The 21,193-nt window shown below is 40.3% G+C and overlaps 1 protein-coding gene across 3 annotated transcripts in view; it reads left to right on the top strand.

The window, feature by feature from the left end:
* The window catches only part of tbc1d22a (TBC1 domain family, member 22a), a 168,997-nt gene that overhangs the window by 2,200 nt on the left and 145,604 nt on the right, over positions 1–21,193 (top strand). For all 3 annotated transcript variants that reach the window (XM_085387797.1, XM_085387796.1, XM_085387795.1), the window contains exons 3-5: positions 5,460–5,643; positions 6,598–6,850; positions 14,717–14,899. In XM_085387797.1, the coding sequence (XP_085243923.1) occupies positions 5,460–5,643; positions 6,598–6,850; positions 14,717–14,899 (620 nt within the window). The remainder of the gene's footprint in view (positions 1–5,459; positions 5,644–6,597; positions 6,851–14,716; positions 14,900–21,193) is intronic.

Below are 21,193 nucleotides of genomic sequence, written 5' to 3'. Positions count from 1 at the left end.
AATAAACCTTAGACTCAAACGTTAGAACAGGCTTTTCCCCGCAGCACGCCGTGTATAAATACTCAAAAAGAAAACGGCGGCCGTTACAACTTATGTCTAAAACTGTATAGTTTCATGCATCTGTTAAAACACTCGACTCCAGCTACATGACGCGCAGCTGGAAACACTTCCCGCAAGTCGAGCTGCCCGAGATTCACAGAATTTAAAGAAAATGTTACATTTTTGTGATTTATATCGTTATATGATTTTGGTCATATCGCACAGCCCTAGTAACCAGCACTTTCTGCTTTATGTCATAAGCAGATTGTTTTGTTTGTTTTTTTATCAGTTTTTGTGAGATAACTGATAAATGGCTCAAATGCTATAAGTAGGCTACTTGAGCAATTTGACCAATTTGAAATGTTCATTATTGCACCTTCAGTTTACCGGACCTTGTGAAAACGCAATCCTGTGAGCAGCAATGTTTTTTGTGGGGAAAATAATTTATGTACACTTAAAAAGGCGGCTAATTTCAGCTTATTTAAAGGTAGGCCTGTTTTATCCAATGTATTGGTGCTGAGATAGATTTCTTCTACCTCAGTTTGTCACGGCACAAAACGCTCAGGTGTGGCTGAATGGCTGCTGTATTTTTAGCCACATCCCAGTGACGAATGTGGACGTATATGTTTTTCCATTACACAACTGACGAATGAACATACCATCTGTGACATCATGGGCTGGGTTGAGCCTATTATTACTTACAGTTACTTCAATGTGTGTAATGTCATTTGTCAAGTCTTTCAGTTATAATTCTGGTAATCTTCGTGTTTTGAACTTTGAAACTGCAGAACTGGAATGACAACAGAGGCAGTGACTCTACAAGAAAGTCCAGTCATTTTGTGACTGGGTAAACAAGTTGAAGAAAGTTGAGCAATTCTAAGCCTTGATTATACTTTCTGTGTCTGCATGTCCACTAAGGCTCCAAGTGATGTAAATTTCATCATTAGATGGTGGGCACAAGGGTCTGTGTGCACGTCTGCGTGCCTGTCTGTTAATTGTGATTGTCTGCGGAGAGTTGTCATTACAGTGCTCCAACTATACATGCTCATGTGTGGTTGGAGCATAGCAGCTCTCCGTGTCCATGTCTGCAATAGAGTATAATCAATAGTGATGAAACGGTTGATTCTAATATAAGTAGTATTGGTATCAAAGCTGGTATTGGTATTGGATCAATACTGGTGAGATACCTTGTTTCTGTCCTCAAGGTTCAGTATGTATCCCACTAAACTGTTTTGAAAAAGATTATTTTTATTGGAAATGAGGGAAAATATATCTCAAAAAGCACTAGTGCTGGGCGATATGACGATATATATCGTGTGGAGGATAGAAAAGTGTCTATCTTGCCATTTGTCTTCTATCGTTTCTAACCCAAATTTTAGATATTATTACATAAAATATATAATTAACCCTTTACAACCGGTCGGAGCAGGCACACTCCGTTTTACCTAACTATTTTTAAATCCCTGTAGAACTGGAACCACGTAAGGTAGTGCAATAAATTTTTTTGCATGTGAAACCGGAGGAGTTGTACTTACATCTTATGCCATTAGCTTGTCCTAGGTCACGGTTTCCTTCCACATATAGCTTTGCAAAAATTGTATAAGAAGAAAAAAGCAAAAACATAATATTCCAGAAACACGCTTTGCTGATGTTCATAGCACTTCCTATGTTGGCATATACGTCAACGCGAACTATTGCATGTCCGCCATTACCTGCCCGAAACTGGAAGTGACGTCATTTTTGCGAAAGGGCCTTATTAGCCTTTGTTGGTGTTTTTAGTCATGTTAGACTTTATGCTTTTCTGTATAGTTTCTGGGATGGTTAGAACTCAAATTACACTGTTGGAAATAGTTTATTTTGATGCATTATAATATTTATTTTCATTTTTCCTGTAGTATATAAAAAATTAGTGTATCTCAAAAATAAAACTATGAAGACACTCAAAATAAATTTCTCGTGGTTGGAAAGTATTTTGTATTTACAGTTTTGAGGGATACACCTCTTAATTTTTTCTAACTAGAGATATATGTAAAAAACTAAACAAAAACGATTTTCAATTGTTTTTGTAGTTAATTGCACTACAATTTTTTTGCAATTTATGTAGTTATTATGGACTTAATGCATACATATTATTAAAATTTGGGCTATAACGGTTGTATTGATATATGGAAACTTGAAATGCTCCCACAAATGGGACTACAGCATGTAAAAACATAAAGATAAGCTCTGGCGGACTTGGTTCTATGGTAGGTCTTAAAGGGTTAAATAGCCTGTGGCAAATATATTAGTGTTGTCTTCTCACTATACATGCTCTTAACTTTATGCAAGAGAAAATAAAGTATAAAAAAATGATATTTTTCGCAACGAAACTCTGTCTCGTGGTTTGCGAGCTGGTGCTGCTGTACGTGCACCCGGATTTGCGACATACTTTACGGTAACTCAAAACAAAGACTGCACCCTCGGCACTCGCTGTTTACAGACTGCGTACTTTCTAGATGACCACAGGTCAGGTGGTATATCATGATATATATCGTTATCGTGATATAAAATAATTCATATCGTGATAAATATTTTTTCCATATCGCCCAGCACTAAAGAGCACTATAAAAATATATCTTTAAACAGAATTTGACCCAAAGTCCTTTAAAGGAAAACACAATCAAATTCCAGGTCTAAAGCAAAATCCAACTTCAAAATACATGAAAAGCTGAAAGGTCTGTTTTGTTGTTAGCTAATTATTGTGGAAAATAAATAAATATTTAGTGTTCATTAAAAAATGTTCATATTGATGATTCATCTTGTAAATCATAACACATTGCTCTCCCTTCCATAGGCTGTCTCTAAGCTGAAAGTCTCAGTATTGGTGTCGGAAATATTGACTTCTTATTTTTTTTGGTTTTGGATTAATATCAAAAATTGCTTTAAAGTAATTTGAGAAACATCGTTCCGTGTGGACAAAAGAAAGTTTCACATTATCAAAAAATAAAAGTGGGGCCTTGAAGTTTGTCTACACAGATGTCCAGTGTGTTGTAGAATAGTATAGCATACCATATAGTGGCATTAGCAGTGTCTCTAACATTAGTAGAGGTGCAGCATTTATGAAAGTCTAGGCAGATACCAATAATATTGTTTAAAATCATAGCTTTCATGGCATACATACAGTATAGCACAGCTTAATTTTAAGTGGCCTGAACTGGACCGTTAATACTAGTGTCCTGTAAACTATTGAAAAACACTTACAACTTGTGCCCCTTTCTTTCAGAGTAGCATTCAAAGAAGTGCTAGTGTAACAAATAACGCCTGTCAGCACTGCTCTATGGGCTGTGGGCTTACAACTGTAAGAAATAAATGAGTAAAATCACAAAAACCCAGACTATTTTTATTTCAAAAACAATAATTTTCTGTCAATTTGCAAAAAAAACCATTTTTCTTTTTATCGTGAGCTCACTGTTTTTGTTTGTTTGTTTTAAGAAAAAGAAAACTTTGTTGACAACAGGAAATGGCTAGATCCTTTCTCTCTTTTTAATAGAATACTAACAAAGCAAAACACATCTACTTCAGTCATTTACTGGTTTATCTTTTACTTAATTGGTTTGGTGTAGTATGCCAGACCATAGGTAATGACTTCAGATGAGAATACAGTTAAAAGCTCTCCTCTGACAAACTTAACAGCTTAAGAGTTTTGCAGTCAGCAATGTGTCTGTCCATTCATTTTATAATTTCACTTGAGGTTTGTCACTTACACTCACATTTACTTTAGTAAACTCACTTCTGAGCAGGACATAGTGTAGAGTTCTTTTTCTCTCTGGATTTCTCTCATACACATACACGCACTCAAATAGAGGGGAACACAGTCTCCTCTTCAGTAATAACCCTTTTCTTTCTTCTGATTAATGTTTACTCGTGTAGATTTCCACAGAGGGTTGAAATTAATTTGCGTGTTTTCAAACTTTCCCTTTCTTTTGAGTTAGGATGGAAGTTGGCCAACGTGTACACGTCTCCTGGTTCTTTCTTATGGTAATAACCGTCTTTGTAATAGGGAAATTACAGTTCGGGGGTGGTAGTGCTTTGGCAGACCGTGTGCATCTTCAGACTGCAGAGAGTGTCTGTTGTCAGATGAGGGCAGTGTCAAAAATGTGGTACAACCGGTCTGTTGTACACTTCTTGCTTGTGCTGCTGTCAGTCCTTCATGTTATTTTTATGCTTTTCCCATTCCTGGTAAACACCGCTGCCGCTCACTTCCCTGTTCCAGCTCACTCGTCAGCCAATCAGCATTTGACAGACACGCCGCATGATCCATGTCAAGCAGCGTGCAGTTAGGATTTTGTAGGCAAATAGCAAAAAATTGTGTTACAGATGAAAACGGAGCTAAATTAAACTGTATCCTTGCAGCCTCAATAAAGTAACTCAAAGAAATTTTAAGTAACTCAATGAAACTTTTAAGCTAATGATGTACTTCAGTTAATGTGTCTCTGTGCACGTGTGTGCTTTTGTACATGTGGTAATTCGCACACTGGGTTGATTCGTGAACTGGGTCTGCACGCAAGGGTGATCTGAAGTAATCCTTAAACCTGTAAAATAAGCCAAAGATATGTTTGGAGGGGGAAAAAACAGAGCAGCGTTATATGAAAAGAACACCTTGCAAAGTGTTCAGCATGGGGGTGGAATTATTCCGCTTCGGGCCTGTGTGCATGCTGTTGCACAGGCAGGCGTTACACGGATAGAAAGAGACGAAGGGATTCCGCTAAATCGCTGCAGATTGTGGATAGAATTATGAAGAAGTCAGTCAAGGAAGTGAAACTGATCCAAAACATGCTTCGAAATACACCACGACCTACCTCAGGAAACAGAAAGTAGAAAGCGGTAAAACCATGCTGTGCGTACATCACAGCCTAAACATGGATCAAACTTGAAGTGAAAATTACATAATGAATGGACAGACACACAGCTGTCTGCAGCACTCTTTTAAGCTGTTGTGTCTGTCAAAGCGGCACTTTTGCAATTAAAAGTATCCTACTGACTTGGAAAGGCGTCCAAAATGTTGTCCCTGTAAGAAGAACTGTTTATTTGGTTTATAAAATAAAAAGGTAGCAGTCATTAATAATTGAAGAATGACTCATATTGATTTGCTTATTGATTTGACCTAAAAGCTGTCCTTTTGATTTGTACTGGGATTAGCTTTACTAAAATAAAGCTAAGCTGAGTGTTTTTGTGTAAAATTGAAATATTTTACAATATGTGAACGACAAATGCTAGCTCATTTATTAATTCCTAATTTTAATGAATTATTCATCTCACATTCTCTTTTCTCTTGTTTTCTTTCCTTCTCTCACCCTCTGCACCCATCCCTTTTCTCTTCTTTTTTCGAAAACCACTTCTTTTTTTCCCCCCATTATCCTGTTTTTCTCTCTGTCCTTCAGTCTGATCAAAGCAGGCAACAAGCCTCCTCCAGCCACTCCAGGCAAGCCCAAGAAGGCGACCACCTTCCAGGAGTTTGAGAGCATCACGAGCGACGCCTGGGATGTCGGGGATGACGACGACGAGCTGCTGGCCATGGCTGCGCAGAACCTCAACATCGAGGTGGTCATGGAAACAGCCAATAAGGTAAACTACTTTAAAGTAGTTTTGCCTGGTTGATGTCTTTCCACTGCAGTAGCACATTTTCCTATGTCTGTGTAGAAGGAAGCACTCATCACGAATCAACACAGCTTCAGTGTATTTTGTGAAATACTAATGATTCTTTTGTTCTGGGTATTCATTTGCTAGCGTTTATTCATATTCCTGAACACAGTTTTTCATCTCTGCTATTTTACATGTTCTTATTTGTGTCCATAAATAATATGTAGCAACTTTTAAAGGGCAAATAGGTTCATATTTGAAGGCTGGAGGTGTTGGTAGGTAAGCTCACAACATGAACACTTCATTTCTATTGTTTTAACATACATATCATTTGAAATACACGATTAATTATCATTAAAAATGACTTGGATAGGCCCTTAAATCTACAGCGTTAGTTTTAAAGGAATGTCATGGTAAAGTCTTCTTTTAAAGCGCCCTTGTCTTGGTTGCCAGGGTGATGTGTCCTCTCAGAAGAGTCTGGACAACATACATGCTGCAGACATAAAATAAACTTCCTGTTAAAATAGATTCCTCTCTAAACTATGCCGCCTGCCATGAAAGAAATGGTACAAGTTGTGGCCTTGAGCGCAAACAATTCAATGGCTTTTTTAAAGATTATTTCAGATTTTGCTGCATTTGCTGAAATTAAAATATTGGAGATTTACTAAGGATAGTGTGTTCATTAACTGAGGTAAGGACAACTTTTAACAAATTGAAAGATTTTTCTTTTCATAGAGTTATTATGCATTTTATCTTTAAGAGGGGAAATTTTACAAAATTGCACAGTTTGCATTTCTCTCAAGCATGTAGCAGCTGCAAAAAAACCCCCCAACACGTTAGTTTACTCATCTAAGCGAGTTGTACGCCTTATGTGTTCTGGGGAGGTTACCAGCCTTAAGCTCACCAAGGTTTCACCTTGTTTTTCTATCTGTTGAACAGGTAATTGAGAATCACAGCAAGCAACAGGAGAAACAGAGGCAGGATGAGACATCAGAGCTGGACCGAAGAGAAGACGACACACAGGAGGAGGTGGCAGAGGACGACGAGGACAATGAAGAAGAGGAAGAGGAGGACAGGGTGGAAGAGGGAGACGCGACCAGCCCTGAGGTATTATTTGGATCCCAGAGCAGCCCTTACACTGATGGCCGCCTAGTGAAGTCCCACAGCGAAGCTCCAATTGGGTCACCTAAAGGTTAGTGAGCAACATTACTCAGTGTTCTGCGAGTTTTTTTTTCTTTTTTTAAGCCCAAGTGTTCACTAAGAGAAATTTCTGCAAAGATACACTTAAATCCGTAAATGAGTTTCTGAGGAGGGCAATACATGGAAGGTGAATAGGGCATCTTTTAGAAAATGTCACCGCTGTAACTTCTAATGCAACGCCATAAATAGGTTTGTTGCTTTGCGAAAAATCCATTAAACACAATTAAAAATGATCGACATAGTTAGGTTTTTAGTGATGATGCACTTTTTATAAGCTCAGAAAGTTGGAGTGTTTGTGGCGCCAGTATTTTTAGTGGGGTTTATTTACTGTGCCTCACAGCTGCTTTGAGACTTGGCAGATGTTGTCATTCTGCAGTGAGAACATCTGCTAAGACTGCTAATGTTGTACTTTGAGCAGACGTGTTTGTGTAGTGCTCAGCATGAAAATTACTTTAAATTTAATTCAGTGAAAAATTGTTGAATTTATCATTAACATCACTTCAGGAATAAGAAAATAAATAAAACAGTAATTCACCCGAGTTCCGCTAATTTAAAGTCTTGAAATTAGTTGAATTATATTGCTGAAATTGAACTCAAAAAGCAATTCAATACAATTCAAAAAGCATAAGTAGGAGATGGAAAGTTAAGCTATTACTGCTTCTTTTCATATTATTGAGAACAGCTCTTTTCTATGTTGAAGTTCAGTCACCACACACGCATATTTTTAACTGTCAAATGGTAAAAAGAGTAGCTGCAATATCACATTAAACCTCAGCCACAGGGGCCTAGAGCCTGGTTGGCAACCACCAAGCTGGTTGCTATGGAAAAATGAGTATTCCCTGACCAGTTGTCGCAGGTTTGCTGTTTGACTTCACAGTAAGAGTTGCATTTTTGGAAATGTGTTGCTTTGAGCAGTAAAGGTGCTTGATGAATATTCTCAGCTTTCAGTTTGTGTAAAACTTCAGTTTCTCTCATGCTCTGGGGTTAGTTTGTGAGTAGGGCTGGGCCATATCATACTGTTCACGGTAATACAAGTATAATATTAGGCAACGATAAGAAAATGAAATATCGCAATAGAATTTGAAAAAACGCACATGCGCAGTGCCTTTGTTTTCATATGCACATGGCAGAAAAAGCATGGTGGCGACGGAGAAAGAGAAGGGCGAAGGCGGATCGTTGAATGAAACAGATGAACCAGAATTGGTTTGTAAAAATGCTGCAACTTCAGTGGTGTGGAACTGGTTTGGTTTTCGACCGTCAGATACGCAACAAAGCACTATTTTTGGTAGAGCATGCAAGCAGGCCGTCGTTATTACCATGTTTTTCAGAAAATAAGGCACACTTAAAATCAATCCTTTGATTTTCAGAAAAATCGACAGTGCCCCTTATAATCTGGTGCGCCTTATGTATGAATTCTGGTTGTGTTTACTGACCTCCAACTGATTTTATGTGATACACGGTTAAAAAATCTGTCAAAAATGTTTTAGTACAACTTTGCTAAGCTACGAAGCCGCACCGCTTGATGGATTGTCAGAGCATTACGGCTATCGTAGGCAGGAGCCTCACGGAATAATACGTACTGGGCTTGAACATAACATTACCGTATTGTGTGTGTATAACCTCTTTTTAAGTTTTGTGGATATTATACATGGTTATACTCAGGATATGTCGGCCAGTTTCCACTGGAAATGCCTTTTGGTTAAACTGTCAGCAAGGAATTTGTGAAGATGTTTCAGCTCTCATCCAAGTTCTAAAAACAGAGGGTTGAGAGTCTCGGGTATTAAAACCGTAGTGAGTGTCGTCCGCTTTCGAAGTGACTGTTGACCCACTGTTGATCATGTGAGTCATCATGCGAGCCAAGGTGCAAAAAAAAACCAACCCCAAAAACAGATGTGGGTCATTACAATCACCGGGGGTTAAAGGGGAAACCACTTGCCCCACCCTATCGTGTGGCCTATCAAGGTCACCTGAGGTCGATAGGGGAAGTGCCTGAGAAGGGATCTCAAGACTGCATTTTATGTAGCTGATAGCTACGCATAATATTGACACTGAAGTCTCAGAATCAGCAAACCTGATGATTAGTTTTACATTAGAACTCATTATTCATTAATAAGTTGTGTTAACACATTTTAAGGCAATAGGGGAAACAAGCAGACTTAATGAATCAGACTTAATCAGAGGTCTGACTGTCAACACTGTTTTTCCACTGTAAGATAAAAATATTCAAAGATAAGAAAAGGAAAAATGTTTCAGTGTAGAGCAATTTTTTTTTTCGTAGTAACATGTGTTTCTCCCCCCTTCGCTTCAAGTCCCTTTCCTCTTATATATGAACATGGGAGTTGAAAGAAACACCTTCCCACCTCCTGCACAGCTTCTCTGAGCGACCTGCCATGACCTCATAATACACAACAACCATTCTGCATCATGGCTCCCTTTTATAGATGCGTCACTGTACGAAGCCTGCTCCACAGGTCACGTCAGTGTTCATGTTTAAATGTGACACTGTGTAGCGCTGTATAGCAACCGGGTATGTCTATAGACCGCAGCACCAGCAGCAGTAGCAGATGCTGAAGCTGTACATGGTGAGCCGTGTAGCCGACTGTTGTCCTGTCTGGCAGGTCATCTGTCTGTCTGTCTGCCTGGCTGTCTGCTCCACTGCCTGTTGCTGTGTTTAGATACAGATAACACGAACAGCCCTTCGCCTTCAGGCAGTTCCTCTTATCTGGCCTCCATGTACGGCTACATCATCTGTTGGGACAGGAGTATACAAGTCTTCTCTTGTCTTCTCTTATTTTGTCTTCTGTTTTGGGCTTTTTTTCTGTTCTGCTTGTCTTCTAAAATACATACTCTGCTTTTGTAACTGCCTGTCATGTTTGGGAAAAGTGCTCTTTATAAATGTTTGTACACTTGCTCATATTTATTTTGAATCCTTCCTTAAATGTAATATTTGATGTCTTACCGTGGCTTACGTAGTCATCAATTTTAAGCGTTTATTGATACTTACATAATTATTTGTAATAAAGAATCAGAATCAGAATCAGAATGGGTTTATTGCCAGATGTTGAGGTTTACAACATTAGGAAATTGCTGCGGTGCTTCAGTGCAGACAATAAGAATTAAAGTGCTATGTAGAAAGAAAGATATGTGCATGAGATATACATGAGATATATACATGAGAATAAGAATTATGAGTGCTACGTAGAAAGATATATACATGAGTGCAGGTGGTGATCAGTGCCAAACATGAAATGATGCAGTGACACAGCGTAGGGTCATGTGTTAGTGGCGGGGACAATCATGTGGTTATTGTTCATGTGTCCAACAGCAGAGGGGAAGAAACTGTTCTTGTGGCGAGAGGTTCTGGTGCGAATGGACCGGAGCCTCCTGCCTGAGGGGAGCAGGTCAAACAGACTGTGTCCAGGGTGACAAGGGTCAGTTGAGATCCGAGCTGCACGCCGCAGTGTCCTGGAGGTGTACAGGTCCTGCAGAGATGGGAGTCTGCAGCCAATCACCTTCTCAGCAGAGCGCACAACACGCTGCAGTCTCTGTTTGTCCCTGATAGTGGCTCCAGCGTACCACACGGTGATGGAGGAGGTGAGGATGGACTCGATGATTGCAGTGTAGAATTGCATCATCGTCCGTGTTGGCAGGTTGAATTTCTTCAGCTGCCTCAGGAAGTACATCCTCTGCTGGGCTTTCTTGATGACGGAGGTGATGGTGGGCTCCCACTTCAGGTCCTGGGTGATGGTGGTACCCAGGAAGCGGAATGAGTCCACAGAGGTGATGGGGGTGTCAGTCAGGATGATGGGGGGGAGTGGGGCTGTGTGCTTCCTGAAGTCCACAATAATCTCCACTGTCTTCTGGGCATTCAGCACCAGGTTGTTGTGGCTGCACCAAGACACCAGACGTTCAACCTCCCTCCTGTAGGCAGACTCGTCCCCGTCCGAGATGAGCCCAATGACGGTGGTGTCATCTGCGAACTTGATTAGCTTGACAGACTGGTGGGTGGAGGTGCAGCAGTTGGTGTACAGGGAGAAGAGCAGAGGAGAAAGAACACAGCCCTGAGGGGAGCCGGTGCTGATGGTCCGGGAGTCCGAGACATTCTTTCCCAGCCTCACGTGCTGCTTCCTATCCGTCAGGAAGTCAGTGATCCACCGGCAGATGGGATCAGGCACATTCATCTGGGAAAGCTTGCCTCGGAGATGGTCTGGAAGGATGGTGTTGAAGGCAGAGCTGAATTCCACAAACAGGATCCTGGCGTAGGTTCCTGGGGAGTCCAGATGCTGCAGGATGAAGTGTAGGGCCATGTTGATGGCGTCGTCTACAGACCTGTTGGCTCTATATGCAAACTGCAGGGGGTCCAGGAGGGGGGCCGTGAGGGTCTTGAGATGGGAGAGAACTAGGCGCTCAAATGACTTCATGACCACAGATGTCAGAGCCACGGGTCTGTAGTCATTTAGTCCAGTGATCCTAGGTTTCTTGGGGACAGAAAGATTTGTCTAATTTAATTTCTTTCAGTTAAAAATCATATTGTCTTTTACATGTTTAGCCAGCACAAAGCAGAAGTCATGATGATTGAACATTATACAGATGTTGTACAATTGGACCAATATTTTTGGCTTTCCTTCAGTAATGACGGATACTGGTGTTGTTGAATGCTGGCTGCATGTTTGTAAATGCAATTTAAAACCGTGTAAGATTTCTTTCTTTCCCTGGTATTGGTGCAAAATTTCACAATCAGTGCACCCCGAAATGTAACTTTCTCAACTTAGCTTTGCTCTTAACAGCCTTTTAAAAGGAAAGTTATTAAATGAACTATAAAAAAGGGCTTATTGTTAAAATGACACAAAGGGCTCCAGTAGAGAGAAGCTGCTGCCAGCTTGAATAATCTTTTTTAATTTTTCTAAGTGCAAATAAAGCACTTGAGAACAGATTTGTAGCCTTTTATTTGTTCTTGTAAAAAGTGAAAGGGGTATTAAAATCGGCAGCATTCCAGTTTTCTTAATTGCTGCCAAATGCTTGTGTGATTCTGGTTTTGCTTTAGGAAATGTTGGCAGTGTGGACGACAGGGCGTTTAAAAAATTTTTTTTATGAACTTGCCCAGTGTGATAGGAGCAGTGTCCGTCTTCACATTGAGGTCCTGATCTCACACACTTGTCTGCGTGCTGTCTCTGCTTGGTTTTGTGGGACTCTTTCTGTTGTTTCTTCTGCACATCTGGTAGAACATGTGGCCCTCAATACTGAATTAATGTGTTTGTCTATCCAGTATAGAGCCTTCACGGTTATAAAACCACAACTGCCGCTTTACTGGAAGCTCATTCAATAACAAGCCACCAGCCGTAACTACATCTGTTAACACCTGCATACAAACAATACAATAATGTCATATCTAAGTACTCTCTTTGGGCTCTAAAATGATGTGCATAAAGTGATTCTCACACATGAATTGTGGTAGAAGTTTATGCCAGAAGTTGCCTTTTCTTACTAGTAGTATGATCGACATTAGGGGCATGACTGTCCTTATCTATTGTTCCCACTATATAATCCCGTATACAGCTCTGTTGCCATGACAGATTTTGTAATCATTACTGAAAATCCTTTGTTTGGTTTAGATGAAGGTGACAGGACAGGAAGCACACAGTACATCTAATTGGACTATGTAGACAGTGAGACAAGTTTTGTAATTTTTGCCTCAGTATACCACCATGTTGGACCTTTAGCTTTAATTCAACAGAAGTTTTGGTTTACCAGTTTAGGAGTTACAGCCATTTTTATACATAGTCTCCCATTTTTACAGTTAATTGGACAGCTGACTGACAAGCAATTTCATGGCCAGGTGAGATTTGTGGCCTTGTTAGTCCATTATTAGTAAAGCTAAAAAGTGTTGAACTTGAATTTGGTGTCTTTTGACTGGAACCTTTGACTGAGGTCCAAACAAAACTGATGCGAAGGAGTGAAGTGAAGAGATTGCAGAACTTTAATCAAAAGCACTCTAGAGAGGTAAGTGAATCATTGTCAAAGTCTCAAATTGAGAGGTTCCTTCATTAATGGAAATACAGACAGTTTACCCCCAGGTTACACAGAAGAACAGGAAGGACAGACTAGATAAATAAGATACCATCTCTTATTCAAAGCCAGATAAAACAAACATTAACCTGTACCAGAATGATGGGAAGAGAAGGAAAAAAGCGGCTTTTGAGGCAGTGTTACGATGAAGGCATGCATGACTGCCATTGGAAGCGGGAAACCAGTGTTTATTGATAATGGGACTGCTGATAGGATAAGCAAGATGAATATTGAAGTGTACAGGACTATACTCTCTGACAGCTTCAGCCAAATGGATCAGACAGCGCTTCACAATTCAAATGGATAATGACCCAAAGCATACCGCAAAAGCAATCAAAGAGTTTCTAAAGGCAAAGAAATGGGATAAAGTTAGCGACCTAATCTCAACTCAATAGAGCATGCGTTTCAGTTGAGACAGCACTGAAAGCAGCAACAGAAGGTGGCTGCAGTAAAAGCCTAGCAGAGCAGCTCAAGAGAGGAAACGCAACATTTGGCGATGTCCATGTGTTCTAAACTTTCAAAAAAACCTTAGGATTTGTCCAATTATTCTTTTTGAGTCTTTAGAAAATATGGCCACTATGTATAAAAGTGGCTGTAATTCTTGAACAGTTAATGCTCACATTTTTTGGAAAACCCTGTGAAATAAACCTGAAGTCTGCAATTGACAATAACTGTAATATTTAGACTTGCTGGCCAGGCTAATGTCGCTTTCATGTTACTGCAGCTGTTCCTCTCACATACTGATGGACTGACTTCCCACAGTAAATCAGCTGTTAGAATTGAATCCCTGACCAGTGCAGCTCGATGCAGCTTTGCTGTTACAAACATTAGAGGTGGAGACGAATGAACCATCGAGGACTTGATTTTTAGTTTAATGACATATTTTCTGTCTGCTCTTCACGTGGCTTTTCTGCTCTTCTCTTGCAGAGTGCTCCGAGCTAAAGCTAGCTGCACAGTTAAACTGACTTCACTCGCAGATGGGCTCACAGTTTGGCCTGAGAGAGTCGCTGCACTGCGTTGCTGTTTTTACAATTAAAACGTAAAATTACTAAAAGAAAAAAGGAAAGTTATGCGCGATATGACAGATTTAGGTGTCACACTATTATCCTTGTCTTTTGGCCACACTAATCCTGCATGAAAATCTGTTGCCATGACAACCCTTGTTATTGTTGCTGTAAATATTTAGTTTAGTTTACATGGAGGTGACAGGACAGGAAGCGCACAGTAGACATCTGATTGGACCGCATGGACTTTTCTCACATGTAGTCGATTGGTGCAGCAGGCAGAAGGGTTCTCAGGCTGCAGTGCGTGCGAGTAAATGGTTCTGTAATTTGATATCAACTCAATTAGCTTGAAAAAGCCGCTCTTCAATTTAACTTTGTCTGCTGTTCACAGCAACCTCACGTTATCTCGCCTGCTGTTTAACTTGTTATCACCGTACAGCTACCTTTTGCTGCCAGACACGGTGTCAACTCACCACAGCTCAAATTAAAGTGCAGCGAATGCCCTGCACATTCAGGAGGCAGAGCATTTTTAAATTGCAAAAAGTGATCTTTGAGTAGACACAATTTTTGCAGTTGAAATTTTTCTCTAGGAGTTTGATGAAGATAAAAGCCATCTGTCCTTTTTTACATATGGATGTATGTTTTCTTTAATGTAGCAGCAAGCCGTAGACCTTCATCACATATTCCGTGTTTTCTGCATGATGTAGAGCTGCATCGTCTCAATCCTTTGGATGTGTGTTTGTGTGTTTATGCAGCCCTAATTTCTCTCATCTCACTCCTTCCACCAGATGCAGCAGGTGAGCATGCAGCCCTCCACAGACAGCGGTCTCTGCCCCATCGGCCTCCTGTCATCCCTCTAGTGGCTCGCATGGCTGACCAGAACACATCTGGCACTCCAGCCATGACCGAGAGGGAAGCGTCCCGCCTAGATAAGTTCAAACAGTTGTTGGCAGGACCCAACACAGATCTGGGTAAGAGAAATTTGTCCACCAGTCTCCGTCTGTCAGTGTTACAATGTGTTCTGTTACTTAGTTCACTTGTCTCACTATTACTTTGTCTCTCTAGCGTTGCCTTATTTCTTTTGTTCCCTGAACTCTTTCACGTTTTCATTTCCTTGCACTCTTTTGCTTCCCACTCTGTCTGCCAGCTGTGTCGTGCTTTTAACAATGCTGCGAGGGAGAAAGTCATCCAGCCATCTGGACATGCAGATTACAAGGGGGGAAAAATACCCCAACAACAAAAGCCAATGACAGGCCTTTGTTCTAACCAAACGACAGGCCTTTATTGTTTATCCAACCCAAGAGATGTTGTTTGCTACCACTGCTTACCCCAGTGGCCGTGAAATCCTTGTGAACTCTTTGCATTTGACTCTGTGTCCTTTGTAACTAACTTTTGGCAACTTGTGCGCATTAGCTTGTTGCATCGATTCCCTTGTTTCAGGTAATTAAGTTACATCGAAGTAGTCATCAAACGAGTTATCTGAGTGCAGAATGCTGAGTTTTGCGATCCATCCAGTGACTAGTCTGCAATTTGCAGCATGTTATGTGATGAAATGTCTGTGATTTTGGCTGGAGAACATTGCTTCTGAATTTGTGGAATTATTGCAGTTGTTATAGCAATGGTTTAAATCACAGCAAGGTGGGAAAGCAGGGAACGAAGAAAAATCCCACATTTTACTGAGGTGTCTGCAGTTGTATTCAGGGTTGGATGAACATATGTCAGTCCTTCATGAAGAACAAAACACTGGACCACAAACATTGTTTGACAAAAAAAAGTTAAATGTGGAACTGTGAAAAATACATACGTAAATACTTAAGTGAGGCCAAGCTGAGGCTTAGAGCTGCTTGTCTCAGCGTATATACACGTCTGTCAGTTACTTTTGACAAAATCCAAGTCAGTGAGTTGTTAAGAAACAAGTAGTAAAAATAGCACCTACAATACAGTTGTTTTATCACACGGAAAACCTATAGAGACCAACATAGTATATAATAAAAAAATCACATATTGACATTTGAACAGTAAACCTGAGACTAATGACCAAAAATTGTAGATGTTTGTCTTCTTCCTCGTTAGTTTGACCTGAGGTTACCTTTGGTCAGAGCAGAGACTTTTAAAAGCGGCTGAGTTCGTGTGGATTATTGGTGCAGGATGAACTGTAAAAGTCGAATGTCTTTTAAAAGCCCTTTTGCTTTTAGACCCTCGTTGAGATTAAAGACGTACACCTGATGTCCTTGGGTTGTTTTTGTGTATTTAAGCTGCGTGTATGTGTTTGTTGAATGTGGCTGACAAAACGTAGTGAAGCCACTGTGGTGAATTTGATAAAAACAAAAACAAAACAAAACCACAAACTGCAAGGCTTATGAGGAGAATTGGTTATGTGCCTGTCTAAATACACTAAATATGCTAAATGCAAAAAGCTGTGTCAGACGTATTTCAGCGCAGAAACGACACAGTTTAAATACCGTGCCTTCTATTTTCAAATGACGACTGTGGTCTTAATTTACCGCAACCGAAAAGCTTTCAACGTGTATTTGAGACAGTGTATCATTAGAGACAAACATTTTCTTCAGGTTTTTCTTTACCTGATCACATTTAAGTAATTTCCTTGTTGTTTTTCTCATCTACTGTTTGTGCCTTGGTGATTTACTGTTTTGCTCTTGGTGCAAAATCAATGCTTTCTCGATCTGTTTCACATTAAACTGCATCCTGCATTCATATTGTCTTTCTTGGAAACATTTGAATTACAGGCCAACTGATACTGGAATTTTGAGGCTGCTTGAAAGAAAATAAAGAAAGTAATTTTCAAAACAGTTGTTGAGTAATAACAGGTTGAGGGAGCTAAAAAGGCAGCAGCTTAGCTAACCTGGCTCCAAAAGCAAATCAACTTCTACAAACATCCATATATATTTTATAACAAAAATAACCATGCTGTGGCCAAAAATTTTCCCTCCTAATATCCCTCCTTATAATAACTATAAATTCAATTAATTTTATATCCCTTTAAATTTTATTTATGCTTTAAGATGTGCATTATTAGGTTTAAGCCCCTCTATGTTGTACTGGTGCCTTTGGGTATATTTAATTAATATGCTAGCACTAATGATAACATATCGAATATCCCGTGAGATGTATCCATAAATCATGTCAATGCATCAAGCTAGCTAGCATTAGCTAATAACCTAGCACTTCACCCTTGCATCCAAATATTTTACTTCTGGCTTCAAAATCTAACAAGCAAAAAGTAATTTGCAAGTTTGGTCAAAAATATTAGTATGCAAAATAGTGACATCATAGTGCCTACAACCGTCTTTTATATACAGTCTATGTTTATAGTGGGCACACATACCTGTTGTGTAGTTATTCAGGCTTTAATTTGCAGCAGTGTTTTATCCAATTTACTTAGAATGTAATCATTCTCAGTAAATTTGTGCTATTGCCATCATTATTGTTTGCAATCACATCTTAATTGTTACATTAATCTGCATTCTCATCACCTAATGGCTTAATACAGTGGGGCAAAAAAGTATTTAGTCAGCCACCGATTGTGCAAGTTCCCCCACTTCCAGATGACAGAGGTCAGTAATTTGCACCAGAGGTACACTTCAACTGTGAGAGACAGAATGTGAAAAAAAAATCCATGAATCCACATGGTAGGATTTGTAAATTAGGGTGGAAAATAAGTATTTGGTCACCTCAAACAAGGAAAATCTCTGGCTCTCACAGACCTGTAACGTCTTCTGTAAGAAGCTTTTCTGTCCCCCACTCGTTACCTGTATGAATGGCACCTGTTTGAACTCATCATCTGTATAAAAGACACCTGTCCACAGCCTCAAACAGTCAGACTCCAAACTCCGCCATGGCCAAGACCAAAGAGCTTTCGAAGGACACCAGGAAAAGTATTGTAGACCTGCACCAGACTGGGAAGAGTGAATCTACAATAGGCAAGCAGCTTGGTGTGAAAAAATCAACTGTGGGAGCAATCATCAGAAAATGGAAGACATACAAGACCACTGATAATCTCCCTCGATCTGGGGCTCCACGCAAGATCTCATCCCGTGGGGTCAAAATGATCATGAGAACGGTGAGCAAAGATCCCAGAACCACACGGGGGGACCTGGTGAATGACCTGCAGAGAGCTGGGACCAAAGTAACAAAGGTCACCATCAGTAACACACTACAACGGCAGGGAATCAAATCCCGCAGTGCCAGACGTGTTCCTCTGCTGAAGCCAGTGCATGTCCAGGCCCGTCTGAAGTTTGCCAGAGAGCACATGGATGATACAGCAGAGGATTGGGAGAATGTCATGTGGTCAGATGAAACCAAAGTAGAACTTTTTGGTATAAACTCAACTCGTCGTGTTTGGAGGAAGAAGAATACTGAGTTGCATCCCAAGAACACCATACCTACTGTGAAGCATGGGGGTGGAAACATCATGCTATGGGGCTGTTTTTCTGCCAAGGGGACAGGACGACTGATCCGTGTTAAGGACAGAATGAATGGGGCCATGTATCGTGAGATTTTGAGCCAAAACCTCCTTCCATCAGTGAGAACTTTGAAGATGAAACGAGGCTGGGTCTTCCAACATGACAATGATCCAAAACACACTGCCCGGGCAACAAAGGAGTGGCTCCGTAATAAGCATTTGAAAGTCCTGGAGTGGCCTAGCCAGTCTCCAGACCTCAACCCCATAGAAAATCTGTGGCGGGAGTTGAAAGTCCGTGTTGCTCGGCGACAGCCCCAAAACATCACTGCTCTCGAGAAGATCTGCATGGAGGAATGGGCCAAAATACCAGCTACTGTGTGTGCAAACCTGGTAAAGACCTATAATAAACGTTTGACCTCTGTTATTGCCAACAAAGGTTATGTTACAAAGTATTGAGTTGTATTTTTGTTATTGACCAAATACTTATTTTCCACCCTGATTTACGAATAAATTCTTTACAAATCCTACCATGTGGATTCATGGATTTTTTTTCACATTCTGTCTCTCACAGTTGAAGTGTACCTCTGGTGCAAATTACTGACCTCTGTCATCATTTTAAGTGGGGGAACTTGCACAATCGGTGGCTGACTAAATACTTTTTTGCCCCACTGTACATGGTGCTGGTTGACTTGCAGTTTGAATCAAAGTGTGCAAAATTAGTGTCCCTTGGACGACTTTGCACATGTAGACTGTTTTAATTTGTACACACACACACACACACACACACACACACACACACACACACACAGAGAGAGAGTGGGCATTAGCTATGGTCCTAAAATGTAAATGTAGGATTTCATTAGGCTTGAATAGCCTTCGTCAGCACACTTCTTCACCCCTTGAAAACTTTTCTAACAAACTGGTTCACAAGTCATCAGTGTTAGTCAACAGCGGTTGCGGCCGGCTCGGGAAAAGTGTATCTTGCACATCAGCAGAGTGTCTTGAGATGTCAGCCCCCATTAAGGCCTGCCAGGCATCACATGCTGACTGTCTAAATTTAGTTTAGTCCCTGCACCATGATTAGATACCCCAGAACGGGCTGCCGGCTGCTGGCAGCATGAAAGATGAACTTCATTCACAGGACATAATTAAGTGAAGGATTGGAGGAGAAGGGGGGTGCTGAGAGGTGATAGGGAAGGGGAGAAGGATGGGGCAGATAAGATAAGATAAGATGAAACTTTAATGATCCCCGTGGGGAAATTGGGTCATTGCAGCTCCAAAGAATGGGATATAGATGAAAATACAAAAGGAAAAAAATAAATTGCCAACATCTGATGGAATTTAAGCCTCTTGTAAACACAAAGGTAAATAATATCACTATGTGCTCACAGTTGGATGATTTGCTTTTGCTGTTACTTAGATTATTTTCAAAGACTTTTACAGCTCCCTTTTTTTTTTTTTTTTTTTTTTTTAACAATTTAAGAAGTTTTCATTTAAAAGTAAGATGACCAGACACATACCACTCCTTGTCCTTTAAGGGCAGGCCATTATTTCTGCTGCTGCCTGGGACGCATTAATGCTTATACAATTTGCACATACATACCAGCAGACTGTGTCAGTGGGGATGACACCCCCTGGTGTGGAAGGGAAATTTGACCGACTGTCCTTGAGCTCAAAGGACGAGGGTTGGGATGATCCATTGGCTGGTTGCTCGCTTGAATGGTGTAATTAATTGCAGAGGCAGCCATGTTTTGGGGCCAAGCCACCTGACATGGTTGGTCTGCCAGCCTCTAGAGACCAAATGTAGAGATGTGTGTGACTCGGTGCACAACCCAGCACCATTGGTCCCACAACTTAATACTTGGTTATGTACTACTGGTATTTGGCCAAGAAATAGTTTGGGTGCATTATATAAATATTTCACCTGTCAGTACATTATTTCTTTTTCTTGATCAACTTGCTTCAGGATCTCCTTTGCATTCAGAACTTTAACACCGCTGTCAGTTTCTCTCTTAACTGTCTCTCTCTCTTCATTGAACCTTGCGACAGGTTGTGACAGCAGTCTGTTTAGCATGTAAGGTCATGTAGAAGGTGATGACCTGTACGCTTGTAAGAGTAGAGTGATTGATGTCAGGTTGATCTCTGCTAATTATTCCTGATGTCCTGAGGCGAGCCGGTCTGTTGAGTGAACCTGAACACAGCACCCACGGTATGCACAGTGAGGGGGAAGCTATTTTAGACAGAACTGAGGGGGGAAGGGGGAAAAAATGAGTCCCGTCTACTACAGAGTAGAACTTTTGCAGTTTCACATTCCATGTTACAAGTGAAACACTGAAAAAATATATTTAGCGAATCGCATCTCAATGAACCCAAAATGTACTTATTTTTTCCATTTGTTTTAGAGAAATGGAAGAAGAGATTCAACCATTAATTATTTTCATGATTAATCAATCAAGTGTAAGCTAATACTGAAAAATTTAATACTTGGACCCCATATTCATTATATCAGAAAATATTGAAACATCTCCATACAGCTTATTAAATGATCTTGTTTCTCTTACAAATGCTTCAGAAGTGACAAAACCATTACTATGGCTATTTATAAGCACTGATGGATTCATTGTTGGGATCACCTCAGACTGCTTCAATTAAAGCTTTAATGGGAATGATTAAAATTAGTCACCGTCAAATTAACAGATTTATTTATTACATTTATTAGATATTTGGACCGACACTTAGCCTAAATGATTTTTAATTTTCTTGACAGGTGGCATTGCAGTTCAGTTCATGCTTGGAGGTATGACTAAAAGTTTTTATCACGGTGCTTCTGAAAAGTTCTAGC

This window comes from Rhamphochromis longiceps, linkage group LG17, assembly GCF_057381845.1.
Source record: "Rhamphochromis longiceps isolate RC_006_pf linkage group LG17, R_longiceps_female_GT1.1, whole genome shotgun sequence".
Classification (NCBI taxonomy): Eukaryota; Metazoa; Chordata; class Actinopteri; order Cichliformes; family Cichlidae; genus Rhamphochromis; species Rhamphochromis longiceps.
The sequence above is the reverse complement of the archived record's forward strand: the minus strand, read 5'-3'. Positions and strand labels throughout refer to the sequence as shown.